Below are 23,427 nucleotides of genomic sequence, written 5' to 3'. Positions count from 1 at the left end.
AGAGAGAGAGGAGGGGGAGACATTTGAATAAGTGGTTCTTCAACACTAGCTTTCTACATGGAAAGAATATAAAATTGGGGCCTTACCTCTACCATTCATAAAACTGCTTTATAGGTGGAAGTATTTCTTTTCAAAATAAAAATGGAAGCATTTGGTGCAAATCAATTTAACCTGGTTTTCCATTTAACAATACATGATGATCATCGTTCCATGTCAGTAAATACAGAGACAACCGTTTAAATAAGTGGATTGAATCAGTCCCCTGATTAGCTTGTTTCATGTGTTCTGCTGTTATACATTGAGCATAGTTGCACAAGAGATCCTAATTTTCACACATTCCACACCCCTAACGCTTCTTTGAGACTCTGAATATACGTCTTTAAATGATAAAGGAACATTTTGAGCTATGACTTGGCAGCTTCATTGTCTCTGAATATTTTATTGCACTTGCTTTTATTTTTATAAAGAGGTATGGGAAAAAATGAATGTGCTGCTACTAGTGATAAGAAGCACAGTATCATATACTTTTATAATTGCCACAGAGATAAAAGCACTCAGCTTGCTCATGTGGCTTATCTTGAGCCACAATCGCACACTCACTGAACTCAATCAGTTCACTGGTATTCAATCATCAGAGAAAAGAACGGTGTTAAAGAATATGAACAAAATACTGGAAATACATACTATCAGAGATTGGGTATAAAGGACATGTACAATTAGAAATCTTATCTTTCTTTTTTAAATCCCTCTAGAACAGAATCTATCTTTTAAAACCATAATACATTCACATTCACCTATGTTTCCAGAAGTCCATGCTGTAAGAAATAAGGGCTGTCTACACGAAGTATTAGTCTGTTGACTTCTGTAGGGTATGATTATATTTTAGATGCTTCATATATACAGCCAAGATGCCATTGAGGAAGGATGTTCTGATTTATATTCCCATCAGAAATACGCAAGACTGCCCATTTCCCTACCCACACCAACACTGAACACTAGCATGCTTTTTAATCTATGACAGTTCAGTAGTTACTATTCAATTTGCATTTCTTGGATGTTGAGTACCTGTTCTGTTTCCTTACTTATGAAATACAGCTAAAAGTTATATCTACCTACTAATGTAGACATGAAGGTTGATAATGTAAAATTCTAAGGACAGGGCATAGCGTGTAGTATATATTCAGGAAATATAAGCTTTTTTTTTTCCTCTTTATTTCTTTTGTGAATTTCTATTCTTGCCCTTTGTTGTCTATTTTTTTTTAAAAATATATTTTATTGATTTTACAGAGAGGAAGGGAGAGAGATAGAGAGTTAGAAACATCGATGAGAGAGAAACATCGATCAGCCGCCTCCTGCACACCTCCTACTGGGGATGTGCCCGCAACCAAGGTACATGCCCTTGACCGGAATCGAACCTGGGACCTTTCAGTCCGCAGGCCGACGCTCTATCCACTGAGCCAAACCGGTTACGGTTATTATCTATTTTAGTCCTTTGCCCATTTCTTATTGATTTATCCAAAGGAGTCTGTTACAAAGGAAAGCTATTAACGCCTGGTCTATCACATTCTATTATTTCCCACAATTTGTCATTAAACATGTTGCCTATAGTTTCTTTTTAATAAAACATGACAAATACATCAGTATGGTTTTTGCCTTGGGTTCCATGCTCAGAAAGGCCTGGTCCTCCCCAAGTTTATACTGATAATCACTTAGATTTTGGTCTGGGGCTTTAATGGTCCTATTTCTTTACATTTAATTCTTAATCCAACTGGAATTCATTTAGAAGGTAAAGGGAGCTATGTTATACAATAAGCATGCATTACTTTTATAATCAGAAAACAACTCAATACTCTGAGTATTAACATTGGGATAAAAATTTTCAGTGCATTCCTCGCACTCCACTCACACATTCATCACTGCCTTCAATTCCATGTGCCCGTTTCCCGACTGACCAGGTTAACTGTAAGCACACTACTCTGATTTGCATAAAACCTGATTATAATAATTAGTCTAGAGTTCAGGTTAACTTTTCTGTTGGCATTCTCATTAATATACACTACTAAGGCTTTCTCTATATCGGGGGCCAGTAAACTTTCTGTGAATGGCCAGATAGCAAATGTTGGAGGCTTTTAGGTCATAGTCTTTGTCACAACTACTCAGCACAAAACTGGCCACAGACAGCATGTATGTGGATGAATACAACTGTGTTCCAATAAAACTTTATTTATGGACACTGAACTCAAATTTCATATACTTTCCATTATCACAAATTATTAATTATTTTGACTTTCTTCCAGCCATTTAAAAATGTAAAATCAATTCTTAGCTTGTGGGCTATACGAAAACAGGTAGCAGACCAGTTTGCCAACCTCTGCTTTATTTCAGAATTTTTTAGTGTATTGTTGGTAGCAGCACTATCCATTAGAACCTTCTGCAGTAATGGAAACGGTTTAGATCTTGCTTTCCAGTATGGTAGCTACCAGCCACATAGGGCCATTGAGTTTTCAATTTTATTTAATTGGGATTAATTTGTTTAAACTGCCACATGCTACCATATAGGACAGTGCATATCAATAGACTGGACTAAAATAATATGTAAACAGATAGGTGTTTGTGTATACATATACATAAATGTGTGTGTGAGTGTGTATGTGTGTGTATGTGTGTGTGTGTGTGTGTGTGTGTGTGTGTATAGAGTTTTTTTCTCCTGGGGACCTAAACCTACATATTTAATATAGTCACTCAAGTGAAAGTTCCATGACTTTTTATTCCTGTGACAAATGAGAGCAAGCTAACTCTTCATTCTAAAGGTCTTTGGCCCTCAGTCTTTCTAAGCAGTGACCAGAATATGTGATCAAGCCCCTTAAGCTTTCAGCCACTACTTTGCTCAGTTGTTTCTTCTCATTGCTATTTTTCCTTCCTCTCTACTGCCACAGGGTAAAAGTAAAAATACTGAATTAGTGGAAGAGCATGTCACCTTTGTCACTTCTCCCAGATACCAATAAAAAGCACACTTACCGTTAGGTCAAGCTGGCTGTTCCGTGTCGTGATGGACAGTTCAATGGTGGACAGCTGCACATCTCTCCAGACCTCAGGGCTCACCTCCTTGGAAAGGCCTGTGTGAATGTATTAGACACAGGTCAATTTCTCCCATTAACATTTCACCCTCCACCACCCACGGCCAGCTGCCAGCTGCTAGCTGGCTTCTGCCTGTCTGCTGACTCCACCTTTTTCTTCATTGCATACTTCTTACACACGGGATAAAAGGCCAGGCTCAGAATGGAGTCTCTATGCCTGAAACATCCTACCAACACAGCCAGAGATACATAAAGCTCAGTGACTGAAAGAGGGAGCCACTGTTTGTCTTAAATGACACGGGGTGTTCCCACTCATGGGACGTTGTCCTGGCTTGGGCCCTGCTCTGTGGTGCACAGAAGGCTGACTGCAATGGTCCTTGGAAGGCATCTGCTCCAGGTCAGCCTGACACTGATTCTGGGGTCTGCGTTAGGCAGTCCTGAACTGACCAGGGCTCTCAATCTTCGACCACCCGCTGCTCACCGTCCTGCGGTTGTGCCCAGTATGATGCAAGTCTTCGCAATATTCTCCGGTACAGAGAGGGCCGTGGAGGGGTCTCTTCTGCTCCACTGGGAGGTCTCTCTTTAGGTCCCATGTACGAGATAGAGGCTTGATGAGTCTGAGGCCACTCCTTTTAAAGTGAAGAGAGAAAAACATTCGTCATGAACACAAAATTCCAACCTCTGGGAGTTTCTCTATGCAAAGATTAGTATTCTGCCTACACCTGCTAGAAAGGCAACTAATTTCTCCCTGGATGGATCTGTCTCTAATTTGGAGCATGGTCCTCAGGCTTTCTTTTCCTATTAAAGGCCTATCTTGAAAACCATGAACTCAGTGACTGCTGCCTCCACTGATCTGTCACGTGGAGCAGAGAGGAGATCAAAGTGGACTATCAACAATTGCTTATACTTGTCCACAAACCCCAATATGAATGAGCATAGATCCTACCCCAGGATAAATTTATCTTTGGTCTACTGATGATGACACATAAAAGAAACTGATGAATTCAGCTGCATCAATACTTTCTTCACTTTTGGAATCATCTTCCCACAGCGGCCAGAATGGTGTAGCCCAGCCTTGCAACCCAGCTCCAGGCTCCTCACTCCTGCTTCAAAGATCATCATTCTCACACTCTAGGTGTTTTGTCTTCTACTTCCTGCACCCCAAGCCCAGTGTCGTCCTGAGTCTCAACAGTTTGCACAGGAACTACTAAAACAACAGCCTAGCCCTCGACATCACCTCTCATTCACCACAGCTGCTCATTTCCACAGCCACATCCGGTCCTTCCTGCCACCCAAAATTATTCCATCTTGGGCATCTATACCCCTGTAATCACACCCCATAATCTACTTATCTGGTTGATTCTTTTGTGCCCAATATGTCTTTTTGGGCAAACTAATCCCTGTTCTTAAGCTTTCACGGGTGAATTACAAAAGAGTAACAACTCTTTCTTTTCTCACTCCACCTCTTACTTCTCTTCATTGCATGGACCCAGCCCCTCTTCTCACACTTGTGCTGACTCACACTTGTGCTGCTTTATCACGCCATGAGCATACTATGGCAGTCTGCACTGATGGAGATTTGTTGAATGGATAAATTCAGTTGGGATATTGAGAAATCAGACAGTGACCACACATCTCAGCTGTGTCCATCACTCCTGCTGACATTTCTAAAGCTAATATTTTCATCTCCATCTGCCTGTTCCTGTGTTTGTTTTTATAACTTGGTTCAAACTCAGAAGAGGAAGAAAGGGGAGTAATTTTTTGGCCCCTCAAGATCCTACCCACACCCAAGTTTTCTATCACATTGAGAAGTCCAGTCCCTGGCCACACCATTTTCCCTCAGTGCCTAATTATCAGTTAATTACTTTAATGCTCTTTTTCCATCACTCTTGGCCCTCTCGTGTCTTTAGTCTTCCACAATATGTGCCCTGAGAAGCTCCAATTCTGGATCAATCTTGTCACTAGGTTTCTGTATTACTTCATCAAGGCTCAGCATTATTGGAGGGGAAAATATTCCTGCTGAGCATTGATACAGGGAAAACAATCACCCAAGCAAGCATATCTGTGTCATAACCAATTCTTGGTCACAGGTCCTCAGTGCCACTCGATAATCCTTCTAAACCTCCCTATTTTCTTTATCTTTAAATTCCCCATACCATCATCACCTCATTTTCAATAGGTCACGCTGCTTCCTACACTTCAGAGAGAATACCAGGATCTCAGTGAGAACTGCCTTAACTCTCCCTGTTTGTTTTCATCTGGACCACTCCTTCATTTCTCTCCTGTCTCAAGGAAGAAGTGTCCCTTCCTCTGTCCAAGGATAACCCAGTACTTTAGGTCCCATACCCTTCTACTTGCTCACGGATTCTGCCAACTCAGTCATGCTTTTTCTCTCCTTTCGTTCACCCCCCCCCCTTTTTTTCTGTTGCTTCATGGTGTAAAGACATGGATATCTTTCCATTTTAAAAAATCAACACTCCTTTGATCCTATTTTTCTCACTAGCTTTTGCCTTTCTCATTTCCCTTCAAAGTCAAGCTTCTTGAAGGAGTTGCCTACCCTTGGTGTCTCCACTTTACCTTCCTGTTTATTCCTTAACCTTCTTCAGTATGGCTCAGCCCCTCCACTTACCAAACCTTCAGAGGTTACCAAATTCAATGGATACTCTCCTGTCTTTACTTAGACTCTTCGTTATTGCTTCTTAAAATCTCACTTTCTTCCTGAAAGTGTCTCTTCCATTGGCTCCTATATCAGTACTCTCTCCTCCACTTCCTCTTAGCACTTCTCAGGCATCTTCCCTGGTTCCTAAGGGCTATTTCTCACCATCTATTCTCTCAATGGTAACATCACCAAACCCATAGTTTCAGTGCTACTCATACACTTCAGACATGTAAATTATTTCTTCAGCCCACATCTCTTTGCCAAATTCTAGACCTAAGTCACAACTGTACCTCCACTTGTCTGTACCAGGGGTATGGTAAACTCAGTATGTGCCAAACTGAAAATTTCATCTTCACACACTTGATCTTAAGCCAATATTATCAAAATTAATGGAAAGCTCTTAGTTATTAAACTGTAGTCCCTCAAAACCAGAACTCTCAGAATCCTAGACTCTCCTTCCAACTTTTGAGGATTCCACCTTAATATCTCTTTAACCCATCTCTGTTGTCAATGCTCACTGTTACCACCCCAGTCTACACCTCATGACCACCTCTCACCCTTGATGCCCTTGCCTTTAGCTACCCACACAATCTCTTGTCCTCACTGCTGCCAAAAGATTTCTGTTATTTCCCTAAGACTCAATAAGTCCCCACCAGTGCTTTATCAATAAATGTCAGATCCCACCTGCCATAAACTGCCCCTACCTAACATTCAAAGTCCCTTTCCGGCCATGCTACTGCCATAATGAAAGACCAGGTTTCACCGCTGTGACTTCACACACCCTGGCCCTCCACCAAGAATGCCCGTTATCTAGTCCTACAGATACTTCAATATTTAGAAGTGGCACCTGCGCTGCGAAGACTGCTGGCCCTCAGTCAGAGGTGGGTACCCTCCTCTCTCCTCCATCTTAGTTCTTCTGTGTTTCTCTCATCACACTTGCCAAATTGATTTACTTGTGCTTCACTCTCAGCACATGCACACTTCTTGAAGGCAGAAACCTGTCTTATTGAACTGTATTCCAAGCACATAGAAGGGCTGGTCACACAACAGAGATTCAATAATGGTTTGCTAAAGAAATGGTTGGAATAGTTTGATTTTCCCAGGTTCTACTAGTTACTAGATTTCTTCCTAAATACCGTACACTCACTACTCCACCAATGAAATTATTCCTTTGAGCAATAGTAATTATGCATTTTACTAACCGAAATTTATTTGGAAGGTAAAGGGAGCAATGTTTTGCAATGGACATATACTACTTCCATAATTAGAAAACCACATGATAATCTGAATATTAACATAACCAAACTTTTCACTTCATCTGCCCGTCCTCAGATCAGCCAGCCAAACTGTGAATATACTACTTCGATTTGCATAAAAGCTGAACACTGTGTAGTCCACAGGTAAGGATGACACATATTAGCATTTTCATTAACACACATCGTTCAGTTTTTCTCCATGTGAACATTTTTCAGTATACAGCCTATAGCAGCACCACTAATGGAACCTCCTCTGGTGATGGAAATGTCCTATATCTGGACCGGCCAATACAGTAACCACCACCCGTATTTGGTTAGCATGGTTTGAAACCTGTTATATTACACTGGTGGGGACTTTTTGAGTCTTAATCAGGGAAATATATCAAACCTGTATGATAAGATATATTCAGAAACAAATCTTCATTTCTAGATACTAATTCAGACATGCAAATGATTGATGAGATATAGGTCATTCTGTTCAAGGTTTGTCCGGCCAGAGTGAGTGAATGAAGACAATGGAAAGTTGTCTATATAAAAAAGAACGCCTGGACGGTGTCACTCAGTTGGTTGAGTATTGTCCCAGACACCAGGAAGTTGCCAGTTCAATTCCCGGTCAGGGCACATGCCCGAGTTTCAGCTTGATCCCTAGTAGCGGGTGTGCAGGAGGCAGCAGATTGATGCTTCTCTCTCGTTGATGTTTTTTTCTCTCTCCTTCTCTCTTCCTCTCTCTAAAATCAATAAAAACTTATTTTTTTTAAAAATTTAAAAGAAAGAAATTAACTATAGGCTTGGTAATGGAAGGAATGAGTTGGCACATGAGGAATGCTTTCTGAACTTGTATGTAAGTAAATACCCCTCATTTTAGTCCTGGAGCATGTCAGATACATCTGTCAGATACAAAGAATTTTTTAAATATCCAAATATGCACATCCTGGTATAACAACAAAATAACTCAGGGAACATTTCTACATTGTAAATTGCATTTACCTGAAGAGTGCTGAAAAAATGCGCTGCTTTGGTTTTTAGGGGCCCAAGATACCAGTACCTGAGAAAGATCAAGATAAAAATCTAATTAGAATATTAAAGGAATGATCAACATGATAGAAATTACACCCCTCCTATGAGTGTCTGCTCTGAGGCCTGGGGATTATGGCTTAGCATAAAAGAGTATTATAGAACATTTTAAATCTGAATTTCAATGCCATGTCAAACAGTACGCAATTAGTTACACAGGAGCTAGATCCTTGCAATTTAGGAGGGATATATAATCAGAGTCTCCTTGAATCTCTAAATTCACAAGTATTGCTGTAATGCATCCTTAACCACAGAATATAGTTGAGTACACATCCAAGGAGCACTGAGTAGAGAATGACAAAGCCACAGTGAGATGCAATGCTGGTGACGTGATGTGTTACCCACAAGCTAAATGTGCCTTCACACACACAAACATACCATTAAAATTTATGAAGCAGCATAATTTCACATTGTTTTTATTATGCAACTTTAAAACGGCAAATATAGAACCTGGGAGTGAAGAGGGTCTACTTCATATTGCTAAATACATAAAAGCTGCTGAAGAGAGAAAGGTGCCTCCTTAGAATTGGAAAAGTGGTAAAAACTAGATTCCTCTTAAAATTTATATGTCACAACCAGCCCATCTTAACTGCTCCCTATTTGATTCTCGTCAATACGCATTTATTTAGTGCTTGTGGAGAAAACTAAAGAAATATAGAGTATAAAATTCCTGCCTTTGAGGGCTTATGAGAAAATATGGTCCAAAAAAGTAACAGAAAACAGTAGACAACTATATAAATATATACGATATCATATAAACTGATTACTATTTATTGGAAAGGAGAGTCAAGAAGGGATACGAAATCATTAAGGGCTTAAAATCACTGGAACAGCCATGCTTGTACAGCAAATGGCACAAGCACACAGTATAGTGTGTACTTTAGAAAGAGGCACTGGGCTTAGATACATGATGGAGGGAAAGAACTCATTCCAGGCAAAAGGAGTGGCCAGGGTGCAGGAAATGGTGAGGATAAGAGCCAGAGCAAAAGTTTAAAAGGAAATATACATAACTGTGCAATCAGGGGCGGTGATGGAGGAAGGTGGGCCTCGAATGCAAGAATGAGAAGACAATCCAGGGAGCAATGGGGAGCCATTCTAAGCATTTTTCAGCTAATGTTATGATTTGCTTCGGCTCCTGGATAGCCAGATAGAAATACATCCCAATGAAGGCACTTTATTTCCAAATGTCTGCAGTTCCCTTCATATCTACCAAGAGCAAATTTTGTCACTATGTTGGTCACCTTGCATGGCCAGTTAGAAGTCATTTCTTCCCTCTTTATAGTTTCCTCATACACAGAGCAACTGCGAGGATGGCCCTAGTTGAGGTATTACATAACAAGTGGAATTTTAAAATCCATTGTTCAGAAATCAATCAAAATATGGGCAAGTGTGTGAGACAGTCCTAAAAGGGCTGACCTATGGTTGTGTGTAACTATCGATCAACACATCTGAAAGCAATTTGTCCTCACCAGACTTTTTCTGGAAAAACTAAGCAATTCCTCTCGGTGAATTGCTGGTATTATTTGACATTACAGATCAAGCACAAGGTACTCCTGGCAGACTTGCAAATAAAAAGATGGGAACTATTAAATAACGCAGAGTGTGAAACAACACAGTAACATCTCTGTTGACATTCCACTGTCAACAGGGAACATCATTAGCAGGAATAATGAGTGAACAGCAAGAGAAATCTGCAGAGAAATTGTGGCAGGAATGCCCATGAAGTGAAAGATAAAAGCTGTGTGTGAGATCCATCATAATCCATTCAAACTATACTAAAGCTGTAAGCCTGTTTTTAAGAAAAGGTAAAAATCAACACCCACCCGGTGTGACGTGAGCCTCACACAGCGGCTCCCTGGGTCCCGTCTCAGGAGGCCTCTGCCTGCCCTTTCCTTCCCCGTCAAACAGACAGGATGCAGCCCTTCTCCCAGCCAAGAGTTCCATGTTACACATGAATTTTCCAAAAGTAAATCCATTCCCATTAAAAGCCAGCGACGGCCCTCTAGTCACTGCCCAACAGGTCTACTTCTTCTGTCTCACAACACAGCCAAGCAGCCACTTTCCTTCCAAGAGGCAGCCATGGTCTCCCAACCTGCCAGCCTTCCAGGGCAGCTCTCAGGGAGTCTTCCGGCCAGGGCTGGGGAAGCGGCTTTGGCCCCAGCCGTGCCTGTCACTTGGTACCAGATAAGCAGGTGCAGGGTGACAGGCCATCCGTTCCCCTTCAGTCTAGCGTGAGCCTGAAGCAGTACCTCTAGAAACAGGTCCCCCTCTCCTCCTCGGCCACCACCAAGCCAGCGCGGAGGAAACCCGAACTTCCCCCAACCTTTCAGCACAAGATGCAAACCTCTGACTCTATTATTTATAGATAAGTCAACCTCCAGACCCACCAGATCCATTCCTGGAAGATCAATGTATAGTGACACCTGAGAGACAGGAACAGAATAAAAAGATTTTATAAAAGTCATCGCAATCCATACAGTAATCCTTTACTTGCTAACTTTGACGCCAGCATCTCTGAAGGATCCCCACCGAAGGCCAGTCATTGCAAACACGGGCTGTTCCTTTTCACCCTGGAAGTAAAACACATTTATTTTAAAGTAATGCTGACAATAACTTGGAACTGTCTACAGGTAAGTACCCAGGGAATGAACACGGCCTACTTTTCATCAAACAAATTCTAAAAGGATGTTCACAATTTAAGAAATCAACTCTGTGAGTGTTCAGGAAAAGTACTTGAATAAAACATACTCTAAATGAAACTAACTTTTATATATTAGAGCTCATAAACCGGCTGGCAAGGGAACATGTTATCATACTTCAGCCTGGAAATTAAGGAGTACTTAACTATTCTGGTTCCTGGACCCATTAGGTGTCGGCTCAGCCAGAACTTCTGCTCTCATACACCTGCTTGAGCCCAAGAGGATTTGAGCCTGCATCCCCTTTAAAGGGCCAGGGGCTCTCAAGTAAGATCAGAATCCTGGCACACTACAATGTTTCACCTGAATATGTGAAAATACAGCCTGCTACTTGTTGTAATAAGTCAGAACACAAAGTGATTTGGATTTGGTCCAATGCTTTATGGCGAAATACTGCATATACATATTATAATCAGCAAGTTTCTAGTAAGTCAGTGACATAAGCAATGTATAGAAAACATACACAATGGAGCCACCTCTGAGAGTTTATGCTCTGTGATGGACCTTCCTTAAAGTATGAATAATATACATACCAGGATATATAATAAAATAATTTCCAGTTAATTCCTTTTTTTTTTTTAATTAAATCTTTATTGTTCAGGTTACATTTGTTCCTCTTTTTTCCCCCCCCATAACTCCCCTCCTATTTATTTAGTTAAGGTTATTTTTATTTACAAGTTTTGAAAAATATAGATTTTTTACATGGGTTACTTGTGCAAAGTTAAATTTAGAAGAATGATAAATGCACTCCCCTCCTCCCAGTTCCCGCCCCACCCTCCGCCCTCACTCCCCACCCACTGTCCTCATCCTTAGGTGCACGATTTTTGTCCAGTTTCTTCCCGCATCTCCCATTCCCCTTTCCCCCCCAAGAATAGTCAGTCCATTCCCTTTCTATGTCCCTGATTCATTATAATCACCAGTTCATTCTGTACATCAGATTATTTATTCACTTGATTCTTAGATTCACTTGTTGATAGATGCATGTTTGTTGTTCACAATTTGTATCTTTACCTTTTTCTTCTTCCTCTTCTTAAAGGATACCTTTCAGCATTTCGTATAATACTGGTTTAGTGGTGATGAACTCCTTTAGCTTTTCCTTATCTGTGAAGCTCTTTATCTGACCTTCAATTCTGAATGATAGCTTTGCTGGATAAAGTATTCTTGGTTGTAGGTTCTTGGTATTCAGCACTTTGAATATTTTTTGCCATTCCCTTCTGGCCTGCCAAGTTTCTGTTGAGAAATCAGCTGACAGTCGTATGGGTATTCCCTTGTAGGTAATTGAGTCTCTTTCTCTTGCTGCTTTTAAGATTCTCTCTTTGTCTTTTGCTCTTGGCATTTTAATTATGATGTGTCTTGGTGTGGTCCTCTTTGGATTCCTTTTGTTTGGGGTTCTCTGCGCTTCTTGGACCTGTAAGTCCATTTCTTTCACCAGGTGGGGGAAGTTTTCTGCCATTATTTCTTCAAATAGGTTTTCAATATCTTGCTGTCTCTCATCTTCTGGCACCCCTATTATTCTGATGTTGGTACGCTTGAAGCTGTCCCAGAGGCTCCTTACACTATCTTCGTATTTTCGGATTCTTTTTTCATTTTGCTTTTCCGGTTGGGTGTTTTTTGCTTCTTCGCATTTCAAATCTTTGGCTTGATTCTTGCGCTCCTCTGGTCTGCTATTGGGTGTAATATTCTTTATTTCAGAGCGTGTATGCTTAATTTCTAGTTTCTTTATCATAGCATCGAGGGTCTCATTAGTTTTCGTGAAGCTCTCCAAAAGTTTATTGCAAGCCCTCAAAATTGCGTTTTTTAGCTCTATATCCTCCATTTCTGTCATGTTTTTTTGTCTCCGCATTTTTTATGCTTTCTTGGTGCACCCCCTAGTGGTCTTTGTGCGCAGTCTTGTTCTAGTTGAGCCTTGATTGTTGTAGTTAATACTAGAGGGATTTGACCACCAGGCCGACTGGCTGTGTGAATCAGCTGTGTCTGCCGCGGAAAACTTCTGTCCTCTGGGGAGGTGCTAATCTAGCCTTTGCCTGAGGCGATCTGGCAAATGGCTCTGCGCAGGGCTTGGGCGGGGCGGGCTCAACAGGGCGGGCGGAGGGAGCGGTAATGGCCCCTCTCAGTCCCGTTCCCAGAGGCTCTGCTTCTCAGAACCCCCGGAACCGCTGCAAACCTCGGAGGGAAAGCTGCCTTCCAACTGATGCCAGACACTCCCGCTTCTCCCGTTTGGGTCCGAGTCCCCAGCGATTCGCCCGTATCTGGAGCTCAGAGTCTGAGACTCCCCCCTGACCGAAAACGACAACCGCGCTCTCAGCCACCAGCCCGCTTTGCGCGCGCACCTCCGCACCTGAGTATTTTCCACACTGCGCCTCCTCTGAGCCTCGGTGTGCTGTTATTTTTCCTTCTAGTTGAAGAGTCTCTCCTCAGCCAGCCTTCCTGCGGTTCTGGGTGATGTCCGTTCCGTCTTTTAGTTGTATTTTTGAAGTGGTTGTTTGCGGCAGCAGTCTGCGGTGTTTACCTATGCCGCCATCTTGGTCTCTCCCCCAGTTAATTCCTAGTTACTCTGGAATGCATTACTTCTCGCACATGTACCAAAAGCAGCAAGCTTTTAAATCACTCAATTAAGATATATCCAGATTCACCTTCTTGAGTAATAATATTTTTAAATATCTTCATAGAGGCTGATGTGCAGTAACTGCTAGGTTAGAATTTCAGCACAGCCCTCCCATTTTTGTGAGAACAATTTAGCTTTATTATATGCCAAAGACTCAATTGCAACTTAAATCATGTTTATTGTGACCAATGAGGTGGAGAGTCCAGACATCAAGAACAAAGGAAAAGAGGCCACAAGCTCATGGGTTCGCCAATTGTAAATATGCCTACAGCCTACGCTATGTAACTAATAGCAACATTTTAGGATAGCAGTTCTATTAAGGCATATGTTCCCTTTGCAATTACTAAGTAATCTGTGATACTGTGAGAGTATTTGTTTCCTAACAACCCTTTATCTAATAGTTCTAGCTGCTACTGAGGATCTCAATGACTTCATTGATTACAAAATGGTAATTCTCTCACTCTATCACTCTTTCTGTATTTACAAACTGGCAATTCTTCTGTAATATCACTGTGAACTCTTCATTTTTACTTAATGTATTATAATCCATTGCATTATACTTCTTTTTGATGTTTCAACTGCCCCAAAATTGGCCAGGTGGGCACCATCGGGCTGTCTTCTATGTCTTTCTGTGTTGCCTCTCTTAGTTTCTGAGTACTTCCTTGCCCTGCCTCTGAAAGCCAGCCCTTCACAGAGTCCTGGTAACGCATCTTAGAGACTGGCTTTAGAGACCATATTTGGATGCCAGGATGCTCACTGCTTTGGGTGGTACTGGTTCTAAGCAATATATTTGCATTGCCAACAAATATATTTCTAAAACAATTCATGAGTTCATCTACAAATCACTCAGCGTGAGACAACCCAATAGAAAATGGGAAATATTGCTCCCATCTAGGATGTAAGAAGTTACAAAGAACATTGTTCCCATCGTAAAAATGAGGAAAAGCCAGATAATCTAACAAAATCATAATACTTCTTATGCCCACCTGCGGACTGAGATTGCAAGATAACCAAGTAACCTGAATTCCAAAGAATGACAAGCCCCAGCAAAAAACAGACGGAACAAAAGAAGGATTTTACCATTCGCAGAACATGGGAGGAAGAGGAGGCCACCATGCAAATAGGTAAGATGAAATCAGGCCCTGTCCTAAGTGCTTTACATTTAGTAGCTCTTTTTATTCCATTTTTAAAAAATCCTTACCCGAGGGCATGCTTTAAAATAAAATTAATTTTAGAGAGAAAGGAAGGGAGAGGGAGAGGGAGAGGGAGAGGGAGAGAGAGAGAGAGAGAGAGAGAGAGAAACATTGATGTGAGAGTGAAATATTGATCAGTTGCCCACACACATCTCGATTGGGGATCCAACCTGAAACCTGGGTATGTGCCCTGACCAGGACTGGAACCCGCCATCTTTCAGTGTATGGGACGATGCTCCAACCAACTGAGCCACACCAGTCAGAGCTATTAGCTCTTTTAATACTCAGAACAGCCATATGAGGCAGAGAAATACTTGAGGTACAAAGTTAATCAATAAAGGAACTACAAATAGTGACAAAACTATATTGGGAGGAGATGCAGAGCAATTCTTATGCATAACAAAGAGGCCAAGAGATAAGGTCTAAAATTTATAAATTAAAAACTAGTATTCTATACTTAACAGTGCTGAACTGGACACTTAAAAGTGGTTACGATGGTAAATTTTATGTATATTTTTAACACAATTTTTAAAAATAGCATCATAAGCATATTTATTTGTGGTGGCTAGAATAAACAGGCAAAATTTTTTTCCCTGGGAAGTTATACTTGGGGTAGGAAAGGGTAAGAAGAGGGACTGCAGTTTTCATGATCTCATTTGAAATGTTACATTTTGTTTTCTTTATGTGTATTACTTTGTTAATATTTTCAAACTCAAGAAAGGACTTACCTTGATCTGCAAGACATCAAGTGGGACTGTCTCTCCTTTTACAATGGCAAGTGTAGCATCAGTAATATGTCTGAAAGATAACAAGAAGGAAATGGTCATGTTGTGAAAAATAAGCAACAGCTCCCCCAACACACAAACTAACTCTCTCTCTCTCTCCCCCACCCACAGTACTAATAATTGGCTCTGGAAAAAAATGCATAGTCCTTCAAAAAACTGAGAACACAGAGCAAAGAAGCATAAAAGAACGACTGACACAAATACAGTGGAGGCTCTGACACAGCCCCACAGACCCCCCGCCCCCCCCCGGCGTGGTCAGGTGGAATCATATCCACTTGAATGGGTGTTGCTAACAAAGTTAGATACAACTGCAGAGACCTTAAAACCCAAGAACATGCACATTAATGCAAATGCTTAGATTATATTCTGGGTTCCTTAGTAAGCAAGTTGGGACATAAGAAACAACCTATTTTACTTTCTCATATTTCTTTATCGAAATGCCTTTACCCCATTTTTTCCTCCCAATACAGATACTATCTATGAAGTGGATAGCAGTTTAGAAAATGAGATTCAATTTAGGAAACAGCAAGATGCAGTACCACAAGTTTAGATGACCCAGAACATGTTCATTGTGAAGGAAGTCAGTAGGAAGGGTCGGAGTCACTGTACGTGTTCTGCGTAGTAGTTAGCACACTGAGAGGGTTTAGGACGTGCTTCTGAGAGGCTGACCTTAACAACAAATGTTGCAACTATAAAAAAAAGCCTTCTTATATTAATATTTTTTTCAAAACTGCTTGGCAGAAGACAGCTAAAACGCAACCTAAATTTATTCTCCAGCAACAACTGCCAAGTTCTAAACAGATCAGCACCGTAGCACATTACAGCTATTTTTTAATGATAATTTACCTGCAATCTTCCAATCCAAGATTCCTCCCACACTAATTGTGGGACAACACATCTTGACAGCAGTACAAAAAGCAAAGCCTGTTCTTCCCAATAGCCTCAGGCATCTGCCATGTGCAGAGTTCCACCCGATTCTGAACCCAGGGCAGACTGACTTAATTACCTAAGAGCCCTGGGGTGTGCTCTAAATTATGTTTCCTCAATCTTTAAATAGAGCTAGAAGCAGCAACATAATAACTACAGGAAAATAAGCTCCCCAAAGCCGAAGGCTACGAAGACCTTCAGGGTGGCCGAGCTGGGCACAAACTGGCTTTTGGACAGGCAAGGGTTCTCCAAGGACATGGCTCCCTCCTGATGGGTGACATGTTTGAGAATGTTGGCTCTGCAGTTCAATAGTCACTACTGATACAAAGGGAAAGACTAGCTCTCTACAGCGACCAAGACCTAAACCAGGTGGGATTTATGTTGGCTAAACAAAACTGTTCGAGTAATTCATTGCCACATCTACTGCCCCAGAAATTCTAAACTGGGAATGAAAAGACAGTGAACTGAAACGGGCTTCAGCATGACTGTGAGGAGCTAAACACTCCCTATTAGTTAAGGTTTGACACGCAAGCAATGTTTCAATGAAGGCTCTGATATGTCTATGTTTATGTCTAGTGTTTGATATGTGAACCCAGGTTTTATAAAAAATAGAGAGAGAACATATAGAATGAAAAGATGTAAGATGACTCCTAAAATTACAATAGCAAAAATAAATCCACAAAACAAGCCTAATCAAAATCCCAAAGGAAAAAAAAAACTGAAAGAAAATCACCTGAGTATCATTATTGTTACTGATTCTAAATGGTTATAATAACCAGAAACATCATAAGATCTTAATTAAGTCATTCAACAAATATTCATCAGCTGACTGCCCCTCAGGTGTCACCAAGCTTACGGTAAAGGTCAGGCAACTGACCGTGAAAGCCTGGGAACCATCTGCTCCAGTTCATATTAATCCCTAATTCAAACCTCAAACTCATGATTCCTATCTCCTCAGAAGGCAAGGGCTTTTTTACACAATGCTTTGGATAGAAATGAATAATAACAATTTAATTTAGACATTAGGGCTACACTGCTCCCTCTGCCTGCTTTATTCATACACCTTCCACATCAGGCGTTCCCTAAAGGACGTGACTATATTTCGTTGTTTTAGCTACTTATACAATCAAGATAATGGAGCCAAGGCTACTGTTCCATTTTCACAAGGGACTTGCTATTTGTCATCGGATATACCTAAAGCAAACAAATGATTAGTGCAAATCTGTTTTCACTAGGGAATCTTAGAATGCAAAAGTATGAAAACAGTTTGTATCAGGGAGGCCATTCTTACAACTGAAAAGGATTTCGGTATTCACCTCCATACCTGACCTGGCGACTTCATGTCAGATCATCAGGGTCCCACAACCCAGCAGGGAACCTTCCCAATGAACTGACAGGTTAGTCTCTGATCTAGGTCTTCTCAATGATTTGAGGATCCAGGCTATCAAAACTGAACACAAATCTCATATCTGACAGGGGAACTGCCCATCCCCAGGCTCGCTCAGCCACAGCCCACATTGTCAACCTACTGGACTTTGTTTCCACTTTCGGCAAAAAGGGTCTGACTCAAACTGCTGGTCTGCCCCAGTGGGATAAATCCGATGGGAATCCTGCTGAAGGCAGCCTGGGAGAAAGAAGAGGAAAGTGTTATTGTCATGGTCAGAAAAGCAGGCTGAACAGAGAGGCACAGATGTGTCTCCTATGAGACAAGTAACTGGAAGTGACCTGGGCCCGCCTCCCTGTCTCCCTTTCCAGGCCCTGGACCAGCAATCGGGCCATGCCTGGAGCAATTTCTAAAAGGAGGCAGTCCAGGAAAATGACAGGACTTTGAATTTGAAAGAAATATTTTGGTGCTCATTACTAGCAACTGCTTTAAAGAAATCTGGTCAAAAAAAGAAGGGTTTTAAAGATACAGATGAATGCACAATTGTGACAGTGTGTTATGTTGTCACATTATTTGAAAAAGTTGCAGATAAAATTCAACTAAAAACATCTAACATATGTACAGTAGCCAATGATAGGGAAAGTGCTTTATAAACTATCTCAAGTATAACTAGGGCAAAGGGGATCAGCAAGTTTGTATAGCAGAAAGTAATGGCACAGCCACTGAATTAAATGCCACAAACAAAGACACACTGTAGGCCCTAGCAGTGGTTCTCAACCTCTGGCCCTTTAAATACAGTTCCTCATGTTGTGACCCAACCATAAAATTATTTTCGTTGCTACTTCATAACTGTAATGTTGCTACTGTTATGAATCGTAATGTAAATATCTGATATGCAGGATGGTCTTAGGCGACCCCTGTGAAAGGGTTGTTCAACCGCCAAAGGGGTCGCGACCCACAGGTTGAGAACCACTGCCCTAAAGACTATGTTGAAGATGATCTATTATTATTGCCAAAGGGACCAGGAAGGGTCTTCTTTCTTGTTATTTGTAAAATATGTTAAACTGCTGTATAAAAATGTTTAAAATAATGTCACAAACACTCATACACCCACCACCCAGATTTATCAAATGTTACTTTTTGCCATATTTGCTTCAGATGTTTTAAGAAGTAAAATGATACAGAAATAACTGCAGTCGCTTCTGGTCCTATTCTCTCTCTCACTCGCTCTCAGAGGAAGCCATTGTCCCAAGGGTGTGATGCCTTTCCATCGTGTTGTTACTCTTTCACTACATAAGGCATCCACCAACATAGATCTGTTTTCTACATTTTAAAACTTTGCAGAGATGCATAATGTGCTTTGGCAGCCTGCCTTTTTTACTTAACATTTTTTAGATTTCGCCATGTAAATATTTATTTATAAAGGAATCCTCTGAAAAAGATTGTATAAAAAGCTGTATGTTTTAAACAACTCCTGGTGAAAGCTGTTGGATACTCTGGATCCCAAAGCAGGTAAGTCCGCCGCTGGCTAATAAAAGTGTCCGAGGACACAGGCAGCCCCACGTGTCTTTCTAAAATCCAAGGACCCACACTTGTGCTGCCTTAAAATACAAAATGGGGAAAAAGGTAAAAGAAGGAAGTAAAGAGATATAAAAAGAACAGAAACATAAAAGTAAAATGCAATGACTCTTCTTAAAAGCTCACCTCATCTGCTCTTCGAAGAACTCCAGTAACAACCTACAAATGTTACAGAAAAATTATGAACATGTATTTCCTTTATCATAAAAGAACTGGATTCAATTTTCATGGACTACAAACTTCTTCCAGTTTTCTTCCTAGAAACTATGTCAAAAGCTGCATTGGCTATTGAAACACACAGTATTCTCTAATTGGATCAGAACTAACTTAAATGTTATTCTTGACCGAAGGCCCATAGTACAATCAAGACTAAGATACAATAATTAATTTTTTAAATATATTTTTATTGATTTCAGAGAGGAAGGGAGAGGAAGAGAGAGACAGAAACATCAAGGATGACAGAGAATCACTGATTGGCTGCCTCCTGCACGGCCCACACTGGGGATCTAGCCTGCAACCCAGGTATGTTCCCTGACCAGGAATCAAATTCTGACCTCCTAATTCATAGGTTGATGCTCAACCATTGAGCCATGCTGGCTAGACTCAGTTAAAATAGCTATAAAATCTCCATATAATATTAGAAAAATTATGTTTTAGTTCTAGAATATGGGTCTAAATGTGTGCTCACATCAACTGTATACAAGAGCGTAGTCTGTTACAGTGAAGTGCACATATAGGAAACACAACCTGTGGCTACACTCCGAGATGCCTGCTCTCCACAAATGTTTCTCACTGATGAAGGTAAAGACACGGGGGATAGTAGTCCCTCTAAGAAAAGATACTTTTTATTTCAATTTTTACATAATTTATTTTTCATTTTAAAACTATAGTACATATGTCTTGTAAAAACAGAAAAATACCTTAAGAAAAAATACTTCCTCATAAACCCATTATGCAGAATAACCATCATTAGTCAGTCATTTATATTTTGGTACATTGCCCTCATATTCCTTTTTTATTAGGGCATATTTTTATGACTGGGTCATACCAAATGCACAATTTGGTGTGTTTCTTAAAAAGATTCTGTAAAGTAAAGGCTAATGCCCATCTTCTCCTTTCATCTCCTGCCTGACTGCATTCTAGGATTAAATGGGGCTGTCAGGAGGTCTCCTTCATTCTTTGTTGGCATGCTATCAGTATTCTTCACACTTCATTAAAAAGCCATAAAAACAATTACAAGATCATTAGCACAACCTTTTAAAAAGAAGCTTACTAAGGCTCACATAATTGTTGAGTCAAACATAGGACAACTCTGGCCGGTGTGGCTCAGTGGGAGAGTATTGTCCCATGCAACAAAAGGTCTTGGATTTGATTCCATTAGGGCACATGCCTGGGTTGTGGGCTTGATCCCCAGTGGCAGGCATGCAGGAGGCAGCTGATCTATGTTTCTCTCATCGATGTTTTTCTCTCTCTCCCCCTCTCCCTTCTTCTCTAAAATCAATAAAAACATAGTTAAAAAAACAAACACATAGGACAGTGCCCTGTCTGCGGTGAGCTCCTGATTCCTGAACACCGATGAAACCACCGAATGGAGGAGAGAAGAGGTGTAGATGTGAATTGTACACAGGATGGGAAGGTGAGTGGAAGGGCTGCCCGTGCCAGGCTCTTGAGGAGTTTCCAATATATAATGGAGGTTCTGGTCTAGTGCTCAGAAAAGAAGAGCAGTTCAGGACAATACACTTCCTATCCTTATTGGACCAAAGTAAGCACCAAGGATATGGAGCTTCAGAACAAAGGCAGATGCATACATCTGAACATGGAGACCTCTGCCTCCTAATGTGCTCTCAGGAGATGAAACATGTGATAGAAATGAAGTGAAAATGGACAGACGCCTCTTTTAAAGGAATCTTTCTTTTATAAGAAACTTTCCTCATCACTGAAACTATGATTGCCATAACAGTCTTCAGAATATAAAAAGCTTACCGTATCCACCACCATTTTGTTTCCTATTCTATTCAATTTTATCAGACTAAAAAAAACAGTGTATGAGAAAAAAAGTAATGATATACTTGTTTCAGAAACAATCCCCACAAATGGATTACAAAGAAATAATTTCCTTAAATTATAACCACTGAATGCCACTGCTCTAAGATCAACTTTCTGTCTCCCTCACCCAAATGGTTTCACACAGGAAAAGGGCCATACCTCCTGCAATGTCCCATCTCCTCCGGCAACAATGATCACGTCTGTGTTTTCCATCATTTCCAGCAGTTTCTTGGCTTGGCCCTCATAATCTGTCTGAAATACAAAGGAAGCCTTGGGTCAATTTATTATCCTAGGGCCACTGGTGAAAGGCTAAAAAATACAGGTTATTAAATACATTGAGTATTTTCTTAAATTCTACATAATTGATAGACATGAAACACTAAATAGCTAACAAAGCAACTCTGTACAGTTTTTATAGTTTATACCTTTAGAACTGGAAGGGACCTCAGAAACCACCCAGTCAGCTCCTTACTTGATTTATCTGTTAACAGAAAGCTCATCAGAGAACCCATTTCCAGTCCAGTGCAGTCTATGACATCATCTACCAGTGCCTTTTATCTGAAAGCAGGAAGTGCAAGTGCAAAGAAGGAGAAGCAAATGGGATGAAAAGAGCACAGATTTGGGTGCCCAAGTGACCTAGATTAAGTCTCAACTCTGCTACTTTTTAGCTGAGTAGCCTCAAACTCTCAGATCTTAATTTCCTAATCAATGGAAGTATGTGTGTTAGGAGAGGGGCTAATCATAGCTTCCCCATAATGCCATTGTAAAGCTACTAGCAAAGTAACTACTCATATCTGGTACTGTACTAAATCAAAGGGGGTTATTATTGTACATAGGAACATTGTACATAAAATACAGGTATGATTCAAATTAGCCAAGACGCACCTAGGCATCACCATTTTTATTGATAATAATTTATCTCAGATACATACGCAGACTTAATGGACCATCTAAGCCACCACCTCTAAAACCAAACATTGAATTTTAATAGACATAGTGCAACTAATACTAAAATAAGGAAATACTCCCTCCATCTGACACTATACTAGACTAATAGGTAAAAATTAAAGATTTGGATTTCAGAGAGACTAAAGCACCTGAGCCAATAAGTCAGTTAACACAAAGGAAAAAGGAAGTCCCTAAACTAACACCATTAATTTTATGATGAATGGTCCAACTTTTATTCTAAAAATTGAAATGACTGGTTTTATAATTATATATTTTCAAATATTTCATTAAAAAATATGCCAATCCTAATTAAAAGGATGGTTTGTGAGCACCATGAAATGGGTGATCATTGGGAATGAGCATGGGTTGGCTAAGAGTGACGCATTTCAGACTCATGCTCATCTCTGACAGGTCACTAGATCCATAGATCTGGGAAACTAGACAGACATTATAACTGGTTTTCAGCAAGGCACATGGCAAGCTATTTAACAATATCCTTGGAGACAAGGTGGGAAAATATGGAAATAATATGTTAGAATACAATTAAATTAGGTACCAGTTGACTGTCTAGGCTCAAAGTGAGATGCTCAGAGAAGCAACATCAAAGTGTAGGTAGAGTCTTAGTGACATCTCTTTAGGGTTCTCCCTTCAGCCTCTTCCTATACAACACTGTATCAACAATGGATGCAAATTATAATTTACTGAATTCGAAAGTAATACAAAGTTGATAATCTTGCCCCTCCTTCTTTGTCCAACCTCACCCTCTCTCCCTGTCTCTCCTGATTCATTCAACTCCAACAACAATGGCCTCCTTACTCCCCCTCAATCACCCAAGCACACTCCCGCCTTGACTGTGAAGTCTGCGCGGCCTGGATTCTTTCCCTCTTTGAGCAGCTGCATGACTCACTCATTCCCTTCAGGTCTCTGTTCAAAGGTCATCTTATCAGACGGGCCTTCCTTGGTATTCTGCACTAAACTAACATCCCTATTACTCCTGGTCTCTTTACCCTGCTTGATTTTTCTCCTTGGCATTTATCATCATTGGACAAATCATGTGTTTATTTGTATGTTTCTTTTCTGCATCCCTTCCTTTCACACTTTGAATGGAAGCTCTCTGAGGACAGATAGGGCTTACCTAATAGTAGGCACTCAATAAATATTTGTAAAAAAAGTACAGGCAGGAAAGAGCCAAAGTGCAA

At 40.6% G+C, this 23,427-nt stretch overlaps 1 protein-coding gene across 3 annotated transcripts in view; it reads right to left on the bottom strand.

Annotated features, from left to right (window-relative positions):
- The window catches only part of AGK (acylglycerol kinase), a 78,068-nt gene that overhangs the window by 8,566 nt on the left and 46,075 nt on the right, over positions 1 to 23,427 (bottom strand). For 2 of the 3 annotated variants that reach the window (XM_005875019.2, XM_005875018.2), the window contains exons 6-13: positions 21,440 to 21,532; positions 19,361 to 19,393; positions 17,802 to 17,896; positions 15,289 to 15,358; positions 10,557 to 10,636; positions 7,980 to 8,037; positions 3,559 to 3,706; positions 3,019 to 3,116 (exon numbers count right to left, since the gene is read on the bottom strand). In XM_005875019.2, the coding sequence (XP_005875081.1) occupies positions 3,019 to 3,116; positions 3,559 to 3,706; positions 7,980 to 8,037; positions 10,557 to 10,636; positions 15,289 to 15,358; positions 17,802 to 17,896; positions 19,361 to 19,393; positions 21,440 to 21,532 (675 nt within the window). Of the gene's footprint in view, positions 1 to 3,018; positions 3,117 to 3,555; positions 3,707 to 7,979; positions 8,038 to 10,556; positions 10,637 to 15,288; positions 15,359 to 17,801; positions 17,897 to 19,360; positions 19,394 to 21,439; positions 21,533 to 23,427 lie in introns of all 3 variants that reach the window. The other variant, XM_014546740.1, reaches the window with a different exon arrangement.

This window comes from Myotis brandtii, unplaced genomic scaffold (genome assembly GCF_000412655.1).
Source record: "Myotis brandtii unplaced genomic scaffold, ASM41265v1 scaffold455, whole genome shotgun sequence".
In the NCBI taxonomy this organism is placed as follows: domain Eukaryota; kingdom Metazoa; phylum Chordata; class Mammalia; order Chiroptera; family Vespertilionidae; genus Myotis; species Myotis brandtii.
Note: the sequence above shows the minus strand (reverse complement) of the source record. Positions and strands in the feature narration are given on the sequence as shown.